This window comes from Colius striatus, chromosome 1, assembly GCF_028858725.1.
Source record: "Colius striatus isolate bColStr4 chromosome 1, bColStr4.1.hap1, whole genome shotgun sequence".
Taxonomy (NCBI): domain Eukaryota; kingdom Metazoa; phylum Chordata; class Aves; order Coliiformes; family Coliidae; genus Colius; species Colius striatus.
The window spans coordinates 78,324,744-78,342,214 of NC_084759.1; the positions used below are offsets into that span (position 1 = coordinate 78,324,744).

Below are 17,471 nucleotides of genomic sequence, written 5' to 3' on the forward strand. Positions count from 1 at the left end.
ACTAATACACACTACAATTTATTTAGAAGCAGCTGCTGGTAGAGTTGCAGCACATAAACATCCATGTTTCTGACTTCAGCTAGGTGTGGAGCTCTGCATCCAAGACAGCTACTGTGAAAAACCTTTAGAATAATGGGGAGAAAGTGGCAGTTCCAAAGCACAATTTCTCCTGACCACCTAACTGCATCTTGAAAGATACCTAGCTGAAATGCAGTCATCAGAAGTTAAATAAAACGGGTGTCAAAAAAACCCTAGAAACTAAGATGCCCCAGAATCAGTCCTCCATACTGACCTTCTTGCTCCCCAAAAAATTTACAGTAAGCTTTCAACATCTTCCATGTTTTACAACATATTGCTGTTATTAAATTGATTCCTCTAGTAAAAGGGTATGACTTAGCACACATTCAAGAAATGTAAAGGAGGAGACCTGTTACCACAGCAAGCCCACAAATTTGATGTCAAATGCAAAGTTTACCTTTATTCATCTGGGGACATTTCAAAATGTCACCAAGTTTTGTCACCAAGTTTCACATTGAAACTCTGAAGGTCTCAAATTTTACCTCCAAAAATTCCAACTAGATTCTCTCTCCTATGAATATAAAACAACTTTGACAAAACCTCCTATTTGCACATTTCAGATAAAAATACATAAAAACAAGCAAAACCATATTTTACTTACAAATCTCAACAAAATTTTGAAGGAAATTGATACAGAAGCAGTAGGTCTATGAGCAATCCATTTTATTTGTCACTAGAATTGATGTTTACATTTTACACCAAGATACTAGTTTATTTCTCACACGTATTCCTGGTTTTCTTTCCTGTCCTTTTTTCTCTCTCACTCAACATTTTTAAGTTTTGCCATTATGATAAACATGATAACACAATCTCTTTAACTAGGAGTTACCTAGAAAAACTGCACTCTAAAATTCTACCATTGGCATATGAAGCAGAGTCCTGTCATATCTACAGTATTAGAATTTTTCTCAAAAGGAGGACTATGAGATGCATGGGGGAGAAGGGGTGTTGTGGTTATTTATACCATTTATATAAAGGAAAGACAGGAAATTTTCAACAAGTTTCCATACAATCATCTTCTCTTTTTTTCTGTAATAGCTTTGTGTTACACTTTCCAGATTCATTGTACATTTTATTGTCTATTAAAGACAATCTAATAATTATTGTTTACTCCCAGCATCAGCCTACAGCAGAGGAAAATATTACAAAATTACAAATTAAAAGCTAAGACAAATCATAGAAGTGAGCAAGTGAAGGCAAGGGACTATTAGAAGAAAATATCTTTTTAAACAATACTGAATAGGGACAGTAGATTAGCCTTCATGTCCTACCATGTAAAAATATAGAATGATCTTAACTTACACAGAAGTAACTTCCCTTTTAGCAAAAGATGTATGCTCATAGAATCATAGATTTCATAGAATCATAAAATGGTAGGGGTTGGAAGGGACTGCTAGAGATCATATAGTCCAGACCTTTGCTGGTTCACCTCCGTTAGGTCACAGAGGAACATGTCCAGGCAGGTTTGAAAATCTCCAAAGAAGGAGACTCTACAACCTCCCCGGGCACCTTGTGCCAGGGCTCCCTCACTCTCACAGTAAAGAAGTCTTTCCTTTTTTAAGTGGAACTTTCTGTATTCCAGCTTATGTCCATTACACGTAGTCCTTTCACTGGACACTACAGAAAAGTGTCATCCTATCCTCCTGACATCCACCCTTCAGGTACTTTTAAGTGTTAATGAGGTCTCCTCTTAGTCTTCTCTCCTCCAGGCTAAACAGCCCCAGGAGGCTTCTTGGCTCCTCATAAGAAAGATCTCCAGTCCTCTGATCACCTTGGTGGCCCTGCACTGGACTCTCTCTAGAAGTTCCCTATCTCTCTTGAGCTGGGGAGCTCAGAACTGTTCACAAAACATATGCAGGAAAAAAGAAAAATCAGTACTTACAACAGGGTTTTTTGTGTCTGAGTCAAATTCTGTAGAATTTGCATCTGAAACAAAGTTCAAAACAAACACAGTACATTTCCATTGTTCTACATATACTAGGGCTTGTCTACATTTAAGCTACTATCTTAAATGTCAAAACTCATACTGCATCACTTTCAAAGCAACCACAGGAATCATATAACCCCAGTCACACACACATTCCCTTTCCTACTTCCCAAAGCATTTTCCTCTCAGCTCTTAGTGGTAGAAATTCATTGGCAAGCTAAATATCTTTGTATTACTACTGCAATGACTACGATTTGGCAACTCCAACTAATGAAAGCAATTGAGAAAAACACTTTTCCTCTTTTACTCTGCAACACCTGCACACTCCAGAAAGAGATCTCAGAGGTGAACTGTAAGAACACTCACACTCATTAGATCAAGAAGCAGGTTTCAATAAATCTGCATAATAAGGGTTCCTAATCCCTTGTTCAGAAAGGTAGCACAGGGTGGCTTAGATGAAAATGATCATGTTGCAAAAGCTAAGTACCTAGCGATCACAGGTCCTACATAACAGTTCCAATTACCGATATACATTTCACACAAATTAACATTTCTTCTAAGCAGATCATATTCCCACTAGCATATCGAGCCTACCTTTCCAATTCAAACAGTTTCTTGCAAATTCCACAACTGCTAATTGCATTCCCAGGCAAACTCCTAGAAGAGAAAACAAAAATCCTAGAACTTAACAGAGAACAGGACTGACAAAGTACTTGCTGTTTTGCCTTAAACTTGACTGCTTAGAAACCTTGGTACCCAGTGTACATAGACAGACTTACCAAAAACCTGAAACAAAAATGCTCTTCAATGTTAAACTCACTCTTCAAACTTGGCACACTGTAAATACTTGTGACACAATTACGTGCTTTAAGCATTTTCAAATTCTCTTTTTTCTTCCCATCTATCTTACCAATAATTAAAGACAAAAGGAAGCTGAAAGCCTAACCATATCCAGACACAAATGTTGCTTTGGCAACTAGTCAAAGTAGTCTGTTACAAAATTCTTAAAAATGTGGTTATCAAAGCTTCAGAGGCACTTCCACAAACAGCCCTCAGTTTATAAGCCAGATGGCATCTTTAGATTTTGCCATAATGAAATATACCAGTAAATCAACAAATATTATTTGATATAGCAAATGTTTCCAAAGATATCCATGCTTCCTGCACAATGATTAATATCTATAATGATGTTGATTTAATTACAGTGAGAAGCAAAGACTGTCCAAACCGAATGTGAATACAGCAAATAAAACCTTTGGAGTGGGGTAGCCTTTTTTTTTTCATTCCTATAGAGCAGATGTAGTATATGACTATGGCTCCTGGCGTTATTCACAAGGCAAATATTCTCAACAGCACATGCACTTCCCTAGGACGGGATCCTTTCCCAGTGTGTGTTTATTGGCCTTTTTTTTTAATCAAATCAATCAGTTTGCTATACACCTTCAAAATACAATATTTTTTTACTCTGACGATCTTACCAAGAAAAGGTTTTTTCTTTGTTCTTGCCCAGGAAATAGCTTGGAGTTTCCCTTCAGTTCCGCGAATTCCAAAGCCTCCTGGGACCAGAATGCCACTGTAATGACAGCCACACATAAAGCAACAAATATATAGAATCAAGCCAGTGTAGGAAAGCAACAAATATATAGAATCAAGCCAGTGTAGGAAGTCCATACAAATCAAATACAGATTTTTGAGGTTATAACAAAGCAAGCACAATGAATGAAAGGCATGTTGTGTACGATCATGCATAACAGAGAATTTAGCTCTAAATTTGGAGATGTGTCTCATCTTCCCATTCCAATTCTCCTCTGACAAATTTCATGCTTCACAATAAAATTCCCTATGCTTAAATATGTATCATTTAAACAAAATATCTACATACTCACAATTCTAGGATCTTAACATTAAAACTTTTTCTACTAAGTAATCCTAAAGAAATTAAATACATTTTGACAACAAACAACATCCCTTTACAAATATAAACTGAAATCCTGATAATGGTTCTTAACACACGTTTGCAGTCTCACCAGCATTTACTAAGCTTGTACGTAACTACCCTTCACTATCTTTAACTGATCTGCACAGTAAAGAAAGTCTAGCTACCCAAAAAAACCCAAAAACCCAACAACCAAACAACCACTATTTATCTAAAGAGAGTTTGAGGATATGACTCTATGATTCCATTATATAGGTTGATATCATAATTTTCTACGTCTGCAGCTTGCCACCAAACATACACACTTATCCCTTTACATAACAAAAGTTTGGATGCATGGAGAAATTATTTACTGAAGCATTTTTCATCACATGAAACAAGTACCACGGTCTGCATGTGGGATCTAGAATACCTGATGCCACTTACTCTGCTTTGCAAAGTTTGTGCCATGCCTGATGGTATTTCACCGAGTTCTCCACTTCTGTAGAATGCTCAAGTTCTGTAGAATCTATATACTAACAAAGAAAAATATGCAAGTCATTTCTTCCACAGAAAGAGCATTATACACTTTATAATCAACTTTTAAAAGCATTAGGACAAATTACTATTATTTTCCAATGAGCCTGAAACAACTTCATTATGGCCCAGTATTTGCTCTAGGTGCAGCAATCCAATCCCCTTTCTTTGCCTGTAGCTCCAAAGTTCTGCCTGCCTCCAGTCCTCATTTTGCTATCCTCCAGGTAAGCAGACTAGCTAGAATACTTCAGTAACTGTGTATCCAGGTTTTTTTTCCTATGGAAATCAGGCCGCCAATGAAGGGGTGGTGCTGATCTTATCCTGATACCCAAACAAGATATGGCCAGGGTGTTGATTTTCCTAGCTTTTAGGCATCATGGTTTATCTAATCTGAGTAAACCTGCACTGTGTAGCCTATAAGAAAGGGGGCCATCATGATATCATCAGCTGTAGAGAGGCAGACTCATTATCTACCTCTTACTAGAAAAATTGAGTTAGAATCTCTACTGCCATGAATAAGCATGGCTCCTCAGGTACCACTAAAACAAATGAGTCAGCTATGTACCGCACTGTGGACACAAAAGATCAGACTTGGATTCTTGGTTTTGTCTGTCTTTTTCTCAGAATAACATAATAGTATGCTGCTGAAACAGCAGAACTCATCTGTCTGCAGAGAAGTGAAACCGACAAAAGATTGCTGAAAGTTTTCCAGATAGGACTGTCTCCTGGCAAACATTTTCTACTTTTCCTGTGCTCCAGAAGGCATTAAAAAAATACAACAGAAAAATAGCTTATGAACGTTGTTGGTTTATACTAGTAGGACAGTACAGGATCAATGAAAAGGACTCTTTATCATGCTTGGAGGTTGGAAAGAAAAACTAATTACAGTTGAAGTTAATTATGGTTTCTTTGCCAAACATATTGAACGAGAACATTCATCACTTCAAGCAGCATCAACATTTCATCATTCAGATACATGGATGCTAGGCTATGAGCTGGATGTCACATGCAAAATTAAACAGTTCCTTCAGAACACGGGATTATAAGGAGAGCCTTTGGACAACAATGCTAAAAATGAGGTTAGCAGATGCAGGTAACAGACGAGGTTTCTACTGCATTTAATATTTCAGCACTGCACTGGAGTTCCAGCAATCAATGTACAAGATTGTTGATGTAAAAGCCCCATTGAACTTAAGACTAGCTGCACATAAAGCTAACCACTCATTTGCAGACTTGGTGCCTTTCACGTTTTTGCTAAAGGCAACATTATTTTACATATCATTAAATGTTCCTACTATGAGGCAACCAGTATAACACATTATTTGGCATGACAGATTCACATAGGTCAGAAAGGGCCTTGGGAGGTCTTCAGACAAATCTTCTGCTCAAAGCAGGTCAAAATAGAGCATGCTGCTCAGCAACATTTCCAGTCAGGATCTGAAAATCTCCAGGGACTAATTCTGGCTGTTCCCATTTTTCCTTCATAATCTTCCCAGGGAATGAGGTGAGGCTGACCATCTGACATTTCCCCAGACTCTCTTTTTTTTTTGCTTTTTTGAAGATTGGTGTGACATTTGCTCTTTTCTGGTCATAAAATCATAGAATCATTTAGGTTAGAAAAGACCTTTAAGATCACTGAGTCCAACCATTAACCCATCACTGCCACGACCATGACTACACCATGTCCCTAAGCGCCACATCTACATGTCTTTTGAATATCTCCATGGATGGTGACTCAACCACTTCCCTGGGAAGCCTGTTCCAATGCTTCCCTTTCAGTGAAGAAAATTTTCTTGATATCCAACCTAAACCTCCCTTGGCACAACCTGAGGCCGTTCCCTCTCATCCTATCACTTTTTATTTTGGAGAAGAGACCAAGCCCCACATCACAACAACCTTGTTTCAGGTAATTGTAGAGAACAAACATGTGTCCCCTCAGCCTGCCTTTCTCCAGGCTTAACAACCCCAGCTCCCTCAGTTGCTCCTCATAAGACCTATGCTCTAAATCCTTCACCAGATTCATTGCCCTTCTTCAGACACTCTCTAGCACCAAAATATCCCTCTTGTAGTGACAGACCTGTGGTGGTGCAGGCCCCCACTCTCTAGAGTTGCTCTCTTGGTGCCAGCCAACATCAGGTTCTTTTCTTAATCATCTGTGTAGGGATTTGAGACACCCTAACATTCTGTTATCTCAGCTACCACTGCAGTGAGTCAAGACAATCTAGTACTCTATTGTCCTAGTTGCAAGTATAGTGAGTTACAACAATTAGGGACTCTCTAACTGTATTTGAACTGTTGTCTGAGAAACGAACCACCAACTCCAGTTGCCTGGCTCATAGCCCATTCTGGGAGATCTAAAGACTTACCTGGTACCACTATGGCAAAAATAATTACAGACCAAAGTCAATCATCTTGCAATCCTACAAATAGTGGTCCTAAAATGAGACCATTTGAGCTCTCTCAGACTGCAGCAGGCTGTGCTCACAATTCTCCTCCTGACCTGGGACAACTCTCAGGGCAAGAGATCGCGATGATTTCCCAGACTATCTGCTGGCTGATGCTGACAAAGGGCTAATTGCTGTCTGCTGACAAATTCTGATGATGGAAAACAGTAAGTAATTCACCACAACTGGGTTTTGCACAGATTCTGATTCAGAGTTAAGGATTAAAGATTTGAAATTTGAAGGTTATTTGGTTTCACAACTGGCCAAAAGGAGAGAAACTTGACTTAACCTCTATACCCACGTGTACGTGTGTGTGTGACTCAGAAGCTTTATTCTAAGTCTTATATAAACCTTATTATTAAATTATTGTGTTGATTGTAGCAAATTATTTAATCACTTTGATAATTAACTGATTATTAAGTATTGCTAAAAGATTCTATTTACCCTCTGTATTAATTCCATTAGACAGAAACCCTGTTGACCAGTCTGGTATTAGATTTGGATCTAGTTGCACCTTGACTCCTTTCTGAGAAGGAATGCAGACAGCAAGGGGTTCCATTCTGAACTTCACAACTCAACAAGACAGTCTCCTTTAATCTTTTCTTTCCTCTCCAATCTCTGTACAGATCACTTCATTACAATTCCAGCATGACTTCCCCTTGCATATTTCTCCCCTGTACTAAGTAGTAGAGCAAACCCTGACATGGAACTCTGTTAAGCCACCTTTTACAAATTCATATTAATACCACTTTTGCTAATAACTTTGATGGTGTTTTCTTCAAATGATCTAACAACTAAACCACTTATCTGCAACAAGGCCCAAAACTGAATATGCTATTTGAGGTGTGGCCTCACCAGCATCGAGTATAGGAGGATAATCACTTCCCTGATCCTGTTGGCCACATTGTTTTTGACACAAACCAGGATGCCATTGGCTTTTTTAGCCACCTGGGCACACTGCTGGCTCATGCTCAGCCAGCTGTCAACCAACATGCCAGATTCTTTTCCACCAGGCAGCCTTCCAGTCACTCTGTCCCAGGCCTGAAGTGTTGCCTACAGTTTTCACGACCTAAGTGCAGGACCCAGCACTTGGCCTTGTTGAAATTCATACAATTAGCCCCAGCCCATCAAGCCATCCTGCCCAGGGCCCTCTGCAGAAGTTTCCTACCATCAAGCATATCAACACTCTCATACAACCTGGTGTCATCTACAAACTTACTGAGGGTGCATACAATTCCTTCATCCAGATCATTGATAAAGATGTTAAACAGAACAGGTCCCAGCACTGAACCCTGTGGAACATCACTGGTGACCATCTGCCAATCGGATTTAACTCTATTCCCCACCACTCTCTGGGCTCAGCCATCCAGACTATTTTCCACCCAGGGAGGCGTACACCCATCCAAGCCCTGGGCAGCCAGTTTCTCCAGGAGAATGCTGTGGAAAACAGTGTCAAAGGCTTTAGTAAAGGCAGACAACACGCAGAGCCCTTCCCCTCCTACAGTAAGCGAGTCACCTTTTTATAGAAGCAGATCAGGTTAGTCAAGCAGAACCTGCCCTTCATAAACCCATGCTGACTGGTCTGATCGCCTGGCTGTCCTGTATATGCTACATGACAGTACTCAAGATGATCTGCTCCACAGCCTTTTCTGGCACCAAGGTCAGGCTGACAGGCCTGTAGTTTCCTGGATCCTCTTTTTGGCCCTTGTAGATGGGCATCACAAGACCAACTGGTCTTACTATTAAATACTAAAGCAAAGGAGGTATTAAGTACCTCAGCCTTTTCCTCATCCTTTATCACTATGTTTCCCTCCACATCCAATAAAGGATGGAGATTCTCCTTAGCCTTCCTTTAGTTGCTATTGTATTCATAGAAACATTTTCTATTATCTTTCATGGCAGTGGTCAAATTAAGTTCTAGCTGGGCTTTGGCCCTTCTCATTTTCTCCCTGTATAAGCTCACAACATCCTTGTAGACTTCCTGAGTAGCCTATCTCATCTTCCAAAGGTCATAAATTCTCTCTTCTTTCCCAGCCAAAGCTCTCTGTTCAGCTAGGTCAGAATTCTTATTTGTCAGCTCATCTTCTGGCACACGGAAACAGTCTGTTCCTGTGCCTTAAAGATTTGCTTCTTGAAACACGTCCAGCCTTCCTGGACTCCTTTGCCCTTCAGAACCACCTCCCAAGGGACTATGTCATCCTAAATAGGTCAACGTCTGCCCTGCAGAAGTCCAAGATAGCAGTTCTGCTTGTCCCTCTCCTTACTTCTCTAAGAATCAAAAAATCTCTTATTTCATGATCATTGTGCCTAACATGGCCTCCTATCATCACATCACCTGCAAGTCTCTGTTCACAAATACCAGTGCACATTCCTTTGTTGGCTCCCTCACCAACTGTGTTGAGAAATTATCTTTCACACAGTCCAGGAACATCCTGGATTGTTTCCTCTCAAGTGTATTGTATTTCCAGCAGATATCTGGTAAGTTCATGCCCTCCATGAGAAATGCAAGACCTCCTCCAGCTGCTTATAGACTATTTTGTCTGCTTCTTCATCCTAGCTGAGCGGACTACAACAGACTGCCACCATGATATCTGCCTTGTTGGCTTTCCCTCTTATTATTACCCATAAACAATCAACCCTACTGTTGCCACCATCAAGCTCTAGTCAGTCAAAAGATTTCCTAACGTATAGGGCTACCCCATCACTTCTCCTCCCTTGCCCATCCCTTCTGAAGAGTTTATAGCCATCCACTTCAGCACTCTAGTTGCATAAGTCATCCCACCATGTTTCCATGATGGCAACTACATCCTAATTTTCCTGCTGCACAATGTCTTCCAGCTCCTCCTGTTTGCTACCCACGCTGTTTAAAGCTCTTTCAGTGAGTCCTGCTAACTCCTGGGCAAAGATCCTTTTGCCCCTTTGAGACAGGTTTACCCTATCTGTTCCCAGCAGGCCTGATGTCATGTAGACTGCCTCATGACCAAAAACCCCAAAATTTCACCAGTGACACCAGGCTTAGAGCCAGATATGGATCTGCTACCTCTTCCTGTTACCTCCCTCATCATTCTCTGCAAATGGAAGGATAAAAAACATTACTTGTGCACCTGGTCCCTGAATCAGTCATCCTGAGGCCTTGAAGTCTCTCTTAAATGCCCTGAGACTTCCAGTTGTAACTTCATCACTGCCTACCTGAAAAATCAATAACCGATAGTAATCTCAGGGGCATACCAAAGTAGGAAGCTTTCTCTTCACATCTTTAACCAAGGCTACAGGGAGACAGTAGATTCCCCTCCTGTTCCCCTCAAGAGAGTGTTCTATGACAATGATTTGTCTTTTTTTCTTCATGGAAGCAGATTTGATATAAAGTATAGGCCAACTTAACCTCTGTGAGACCTCTAAGATAAATGAGCCATCATCATTGTTTGGTTCCACTTGCAGAGCCCTATTATGCAAGGGCCCTTGGGAAGGTGGGGCAGTCACAGAGGAGACACACCTGCTGCCCCAGGCAGGAAACTGTTGCCATTGCCCCCTATCCCTTGAGTCATTGTGTTCAGCCAGGTGGAGAGAGGATAGAGAATCCTCTGTATCATGTACCTTGCCCGCATGGTGTGCCTGTCCCAGGGAGGGGAGGGTGTGATTGCAGTAGCCTATTTCTCTCTCTCCCTTGCACTCCCTGATCCTTCTCAACTTAAGTCAGCTCCTCCCTGAGTTCTGTCATTAAGCAGAGAAACTCCTCAGCCTGGGTGCAGCTCTCACAAGTGTACTCACTGCTGCCAGGTACTGGTGCAAGAGCAGGACAGAACCTGCAGCCTGGCACCCAGGTGGCAGTGTGTTCCCACCACAGTTCTATCTGGGTAGCTGTGTCAATCACAGTGGGTGCAGAACTTAAAGAGACCATGGCTTTGCTGAGTGGATACCATTGTTCCCTGGGTCAAGCTTCCTGCACAGCCTGCCATGTCATGCACTGGATGCTAGTGCTCCTCAGGGGCTTCTTTTATATAGGGGCCAGGGGCCTTGGCCACCGCTGCTCCTGGCCTTGCCCAGGTGTCATCAATCTTGGTGTTGTGAGCTGGAGGCTCGTGGAAGTTCTCTCAGCACCCCTTGAGGTTCCCCTGGTTCAGGAAACCCTCTGTGCACCACCCTAAAGCACTCCACTGTAGATCATGGTGGCACTGGAATGGTTCCCCTCAGAGACCGCAAGAACTTCCCCCAAATGCCATGACCCTTCAAAACTGATGAGAGTGGCCTCACAATGACACCAGCCAGCTTCCTCAGCACTCTGGGATGCATTTTGTCTGGTCCTATGGACTTGTGTATGCCCAGCTGGTCTGAATACTTCCAGTCTCTATGTGTATGTTTATTACAGAGAAAAGCTTATACATTTTCAACAGATTTTTGTTTTTCTTCCACAATACCTCCTCCCCTTTCACTTGAAGGAAAAAAAGACATCTTTAGTCTTAAAACATGAGCTATTTCTTTCCTAAGCTGAGTTTCTGGTGGTTTGGGGGTTTGCTTGGTTTGGTGGTTTTTTTTTATTTATTTTCCATGATACCTACCGATTTGCTTCTTAGTCACATAAACACGTAAAGTTTACTAGAATTCTGCTTAGCCCTTATAACCTCAGTTATACTTTTTAGTAGTGAACCTGATGCATAAATGCCTTACTACACAGAAAAATATTTCCTCTTGTTAAACGCAAAGTTATTTTGTTTTTTTCAGTGGTTCCCTAGCTGTTTTATGTGATAGCAAGTAGTTCGCTATCTCTATACTACTCAACATTTGGCACACCTTACAGAGAACAAGAGTAAAGGGATACTAAGATAAGCAGTTTCTGGGCTTTTTTCCCTTTTCTCTTTATAGGAAGGGCCCTTCACCACAACCCACTTCTCTCTTCTTCACCAGAAGTCCTATAGAAAACAAATAGTTCAGATTCACTTTTACGTGTGCATGTCTGCATGCCTCCCCTGCTTAAAATAGTTCTGGTGTGACATCAACAATAACAAACAAAAGATGAAGTTGTTGCAGCTGACTGATGGGCTTGACCAGCAGTAGAATGATGATGTAAGAAAACAAGGTGATTTCAGAGCCCACAATAGGACAAGCCACAGTGAAAAGTACATTTTACATCATCATGAGCTGCTGCAACTACTTCACCATCAGAAAAAAGCAGTGATGTGAGGGTACAAAACAGAATTGGTTGTCTTGGTACAGGATTAGTCACCTTCTCCACTAAGACACTAAAATCACCTCAGGTGATACATATCCAGTGACCTGTGTTCTCAAGCAAACAAAATAGGTTACTGAGTTTCCAATATCATAGAATCGTCATAGAATGGTAGGAGTTGGAAGGGACCTTTAGAGATCATCCAGTCTAACCCCCCTGCAGAAGCAGGTCCATCTAGATCAGGTCACACAGGAACATGTCCAGGTGGGTCTTGAAGACCTCCAAGGAAGGAGACTCCACAACCCCTCTGGGCAGCCTTTGCCAGGGCTCCCTCATCCTCACAGTGAAATAGTTTTTTCTTATATTTAAGTGGAATTTTTTGTGTTCCAGCTTCATCCCATTACCCCTTGTCCTGTTGCTAGCTACTATAGAAAAAAGGGATGTCCCAGCCTCCTGACACCCACCCTTTAGATATTTAAAAATGTTAATAAGATCTCCCCTCAGTCTCCTCTTCTCCAGGCTAAACAGCCCCAGTTCCCGCAGCCTTTCCTCGTATGAGAAACTCCTGCTTCAGTACTCAATGTTCATGGTTTAGGGAACTCATCTTCTCCCAAAAGATTTTGGAAATATCACTGAAAACAGAACTCCCACATATTCATTATTCTGTGCTTCATTAAAGAAGTACGTATACATCTCTGGTTATTCTAGGTGCTTCCATTGCTTCCTTCTGGGGTAGATGGATTGAGACAACAGAATGGTGGCTCTGTCTTTGACCTGCTGCCTTTAACAACCGGTTAAGCCATCTGGGATATTAGTGACCTTCCTTATCAAAACATGGTTAGTTCCAGTGAAAAGTTTTCTAGAGCTAAGTAGAAACAGCCTGCTTTCCTTGCACAAGCATTACCTAAGCAATTCATGCATAGCTTTTGACTCACTGAAACTTTCACTCTAATAACTTCTACTTCTTATACCACAAAAGCAGGAATGATCAAAGATACTTTGCAAGGATTTACTGGTTTGCTACTGCAAATTGCTAAAATGTCCTCTGTACCCATCAAGTGATAATAATACATCTTTCCACACTGCTTCTCTGCCCCAGAATTGTCATCCTTAGCAACAAAGCTCAGGAAATGGAAACTGATAGTTCCTCCTGTGAGAAAGCTGATAATAGTTTTTCCACCAGTAGTTCAACTTTCTATTCTCATTAAAATGTGACAAATTAGATCCCTAAACAGTCCTTTATTCAAGGAACTTTTGTCTTGCAGAAGCTAAGTTTATGGCCCAATTCTGATATCATTAGAATCCTACAGAAGATAAAATGGATGGTCTCAGAATACTATCTGAAATGAAGAGCCACAGCTTCTGGCATTGGAATTTAAAAAGAAACTAAACTGCTTTCCAGTTCACCTTTTTTTTCCCCCTGTCTTTAAGCTCATCTCATTAACATGATAAGTGGTATCATGAGAACAAGGGAAACCTATCTTTGATACTAAATACACATTTGGAGGTAAAGTCTGCTTTTCATTAGACTTGGTTTTGGGTAATTGCAGCACTCCATTCAGGTAAGTTTAATTCCAAATAAAATAATTAAATCTGTAAACACTTTAAAAAAATGAGAAGCTTGACTAGTCTCTATTTATCTGCTTGACTCATTTTCTAATTTCCACATGAATTAACACTGCCTCACATGAGGTGAAGTAGTATATTCAAAGTATTCCTGAAAGCAAAATCCAGAAATATCCTCACCATTAAATCCAGCTTGTGATTAATTGCCAGCGCAGAGTGTTCCAAAGCCTTGAAAACAGAAGCATAGCAATCACTTAGTTTTGTGTACTTGCCAACGAGAGCTATGGAACACACCTTCAGCAACCGTTCATATCTGGCAAAAAAACACAAGTTTTTCAAGTTATTACACCAATTTGCACAAAGAAAACATTTTAACAGTGTTTCCTTTTCCTTTAGCTTCACAAAACACCTTCTAAAATCTCAAAACTGACAATGTTTCCAAATTCAGACCACTCACAGCTCTTGACCGGCAGCACACTACTGACCCCAACCCAGTTTGGTGACTTCACAGCAGCTAAAAATCTAACTTGAATTAAAAGCTTCTAGAAAAAGCAACAGGAGTTAGAATACCTGTCAGCCATTTTCTTCCATTTCATTAGAAGATCACTTGGCTGGTCATCAATAGGTAAATTTAACCTCTGTTTAAAATATTTAATGATGCCTTGCTCCTCCAACAGGATTGGTACTCGGTAAGTGGATGAAACATCATGGATAAATATCACCTAAAAGAAATAGCATAACATAAAAGAATTACCTAAAAATTTTTCATAGAACACTTACGTTCTATTTTTGTATACTTACATATATTTTGTATTCTACCTTCATTCTCATTTTTTAACACTTTTCTTTTGAATTAGAAGCACAGCACAGCTCATATTTAAGGTTCCACCACAGAAGATAAAAATACATTTCATTTCATGACTCCATCACACATAAATAGCTTGTCAATCCTACCAATGCAGCAGTTTTAATATAAACATCTGGCCCCACAAGCAGTCATGCTTGCTCAGATTTCTTTCTCCCTCTCACAAAAACTTCAAGAATATTAACTGAGAAAGCAAGAACACAAATGGAACCTAACAAAACAGTCTCAATTAGGTTGCAATGAAGTCTCCCAAAAGAATTTTGTTTAGTGCACTGGGTTATGTAATTAATTAATTAGTATAATCTGTTCAAGGCCATTTAGTTAATAACACATTTATAAACCTCATTCAAGCTGATAGCAGTTAAGTTCATTCTACTTGGTTCACATACGACCATAGAGTTCAAAATATTGAGCATGAGTGTTCTCTTCCTTGATACACACAGCAAGTAAAGGACACTCAGTTATCCTTGAGTTATTTCTGTTTATCACATAAACATGTACACATGAATGCTGCCCCATTCATTTCTTAAATGCCCATTCAACAGCAAAAAGATGAAGTTAACCACAACCCCCCTACAGTAGGAAAAAGACTTTTCCAATTGTTCCTCCAAACTCGGCAGCTACCATCCTAAAAATTTAACATTAAGAAATAATCACTAAGTGTTCCAGGTTACAGCCATGCTGTCTGTGGAGACTGTTTTAATCCTGAACAAGCTAAACACAATCCCAGGCATCAGTACAAACTGAAGGCCATCCATCTGGAAAGCAGCTTGTAAGAAAAAGACCTAGGTGGCCTGGTGGACATCAAGTTGAACATGAGCCAATCAATGGTATACTGAGGAGAAGTCTTGTCAGCAGGTTGAGGGAGGTGTTTCTTTACCTCACTCAGAGTGTTGTTAAACACTGAGATAAGCTTCCCAAGGAGCTGGTGGAGTCACTGTCCCTGGAGATATTTACAAGATGCACAGATAAGACACTTAGGGACATGTTCTAGTGGTGGGCAGTGTTAGGTTAGTAGTTGGACTTGACCATTTTTTCCAACTAAAATGACTCTATGAACAGCAGGAAACACTTCTTCACCTTGAGGGTGGCCAAGCCCTGGTACAGGCTGCCCAAGGAGATTGTGGAGTCTCCATCCTTGAAGATATTCAAAAGCTGTCTGAATAACAGTCCTAGGCAACTGGTTCTAGGTGGTCCTGCTTCAGCAGGGAGGTTGGACCAGATGACCTCCATTCCAACCTCAACTATTCTGTGACTCTACAAAAGCAAATATATGGGAAAGGTGGACTGAGGACATTGATCCCCTTGAGACTGCAAACCGGTGTTCTAGGCAAAAAATAAATTGTAGCTTCTCTACTGCCATTTCCCATAGCTCCAGGAAGAAGACTGCTGATACATCTAATCCTTCAGATCACAAGAAATCCAGGATCATTCCAAGAAATAAATAGACATGTGGACAGTGTTTTCTGAAATCCAGAAGTGCTTCATTAATTTTAAGATACACAGAGGGCTTAAGAGTGGCTTTGCAGAATTCTGATGAATACAGTTATGAAATGGGAAATACAAAATAAGAAGTAAGGTTGCCACACAGCATGGTACTTAGCAGCATCCCAGTTCAGTCCGCTGGGACTAACTGCACCTACATTGCACAGTGCAGCACCATGGATAGACATTTAAGCTAGAGAGAAGAGCACAAGAAGAGTGCAGCACTCTGCCCAGGACCTCAGACTCAGTTTCTCATGAAAGCTGTGACTGGAGCAACTATTGAGCTTCTACCCTAAAAGGCAGATCTTTGACAAATAAAGAAAACAGTGCCATGAAGACAGCTCCCTCCCTGCCAGGGGACTCTTGGGGAAGTTCACTTGGGCATGGGATTCTTCTTCCACTTAGAAAGGTGTAACAACTGCAGTTGGAATCTGAGCATGTACATACTTAAGCATGCCCTGATACTGCCAGAAAAGGATATGCTATTTTTATTTGATTGAACTTCCAGTTATCTCTCTCTGGCTGAGAAGGAAGCACAAATGCACTTCTGAAAGATTTTCCAGAAACTAGCTCAAGAGTATGGTCAGACACTAAAATGGAATGAAAGGAGCAGGAAGTAATGACCACACTACCCTCTGTGTCCTCATTTGAAATCTTACTCTAAAAGGTTTTCTGACACACCTGTAAAGAAAAAGGTCAACGTTGACAATACTTGAAATACAATATAAATGTTGGCATCCACTATCTCTACTATTATTCATTACATTAAAGGGTAAAATGCTCTCACTTGCAAAAATATTAAAGATCATTTATCAAAATTAATATTTCAATAGCAATTAATCGCAAACTATTAAGGCTAAAATAACACATGAAGGATATGTAACTACACAGTAGATACTCTAAATATCTTAAAGGGCATGAGTAGCCTATTATACCTTATCACAGTCAGAGTGTTTATGTGGCTGTGATGATCTGTGGACATAAGCAGCTCTAACCATGCTTTGTTGATCCATTTATTATAACTACCTGAGATGATTTATGGACAATAAATAATCATAGTCAGAAACTAAATAGTTTTCACAACTATGTATAGCAATTACCCATACACACAAAATCTATTCCTTTTACTAACTTCTTATGTAACATGCATTTAAATTTTTAATGACAGTTTGACATAAAACTTATTATATACACTGACAATATTTTAGAGTGTTACAGTGTACATGACAGCAAGATAAAAATTGTAAAAACAATTACATATTCATGAAACAGCCTGGAGTTGAAAACAGAAATGCACAGAAATATTTCTATGCTTTTCCACATATTTAAATAATGACAAATAAAATATTAAAGTACTGACCTGCTCAGGTTCCACATGGCAAAACATGGAAATCTTTTCCTTCACTGCCATTTCTATAGGTTTTGCACTTCTGCAGACAATCTGTCATAACAGAAGGAAAAAACTTAAATATTTGCTACACAAACCAATA

The 17,471-nt window shown here is 40.2% G+C and overlaps 1 protein-coding gene across 3 annotated transcripts in view; it reads right to left on the minus strand.

The window, feature by feature from the left end:
* The window catches only part of CTPS2 (CTP synthase 2), an 83,555-nt gene that overhangs the window by 51,337 nt on the left and 14,747 nt on the right, over positions 1 to 17,471 (minus strand). For all 3 annotated transcript variants that reach the window (XM_061999106.1, XM_061999096.1, XM_061999115.1), the window contains exons 7-13: positions 17,342 to 17,422; positions 14,202 to 14,353; positions 13,812 to 13,944; positions 4,368 to 4,456; positions 3,484 to 3,578; positions 2,600 to 2,662; positions 1,961 to 2,004 (exon numbers count right to left, since the gene is read on the minus strand). In XM_061999106.1, coding sequence (XP_061855090.1) covers positions 1,961 to 2,004; positions 2,600 to 2,662; positions 3,484 to 3,578; positions 4,368 to 4,456; positions 13,812 to 13,944; positions 14,202 to 14,353; positions 17,342 to 17,422 — 657 coding nt within the window. The remainder of the gene's footprint in view (positions 1 to 1,960; positions 2,005 to 2,599; positions 2,663 to 3,483; positions 3,579 to 4,367; positions 4,457 to 13,811; positions 13,945 to 14,201; positions 14,354 to 17,341; positions 17,423 to 17,471) is intronic.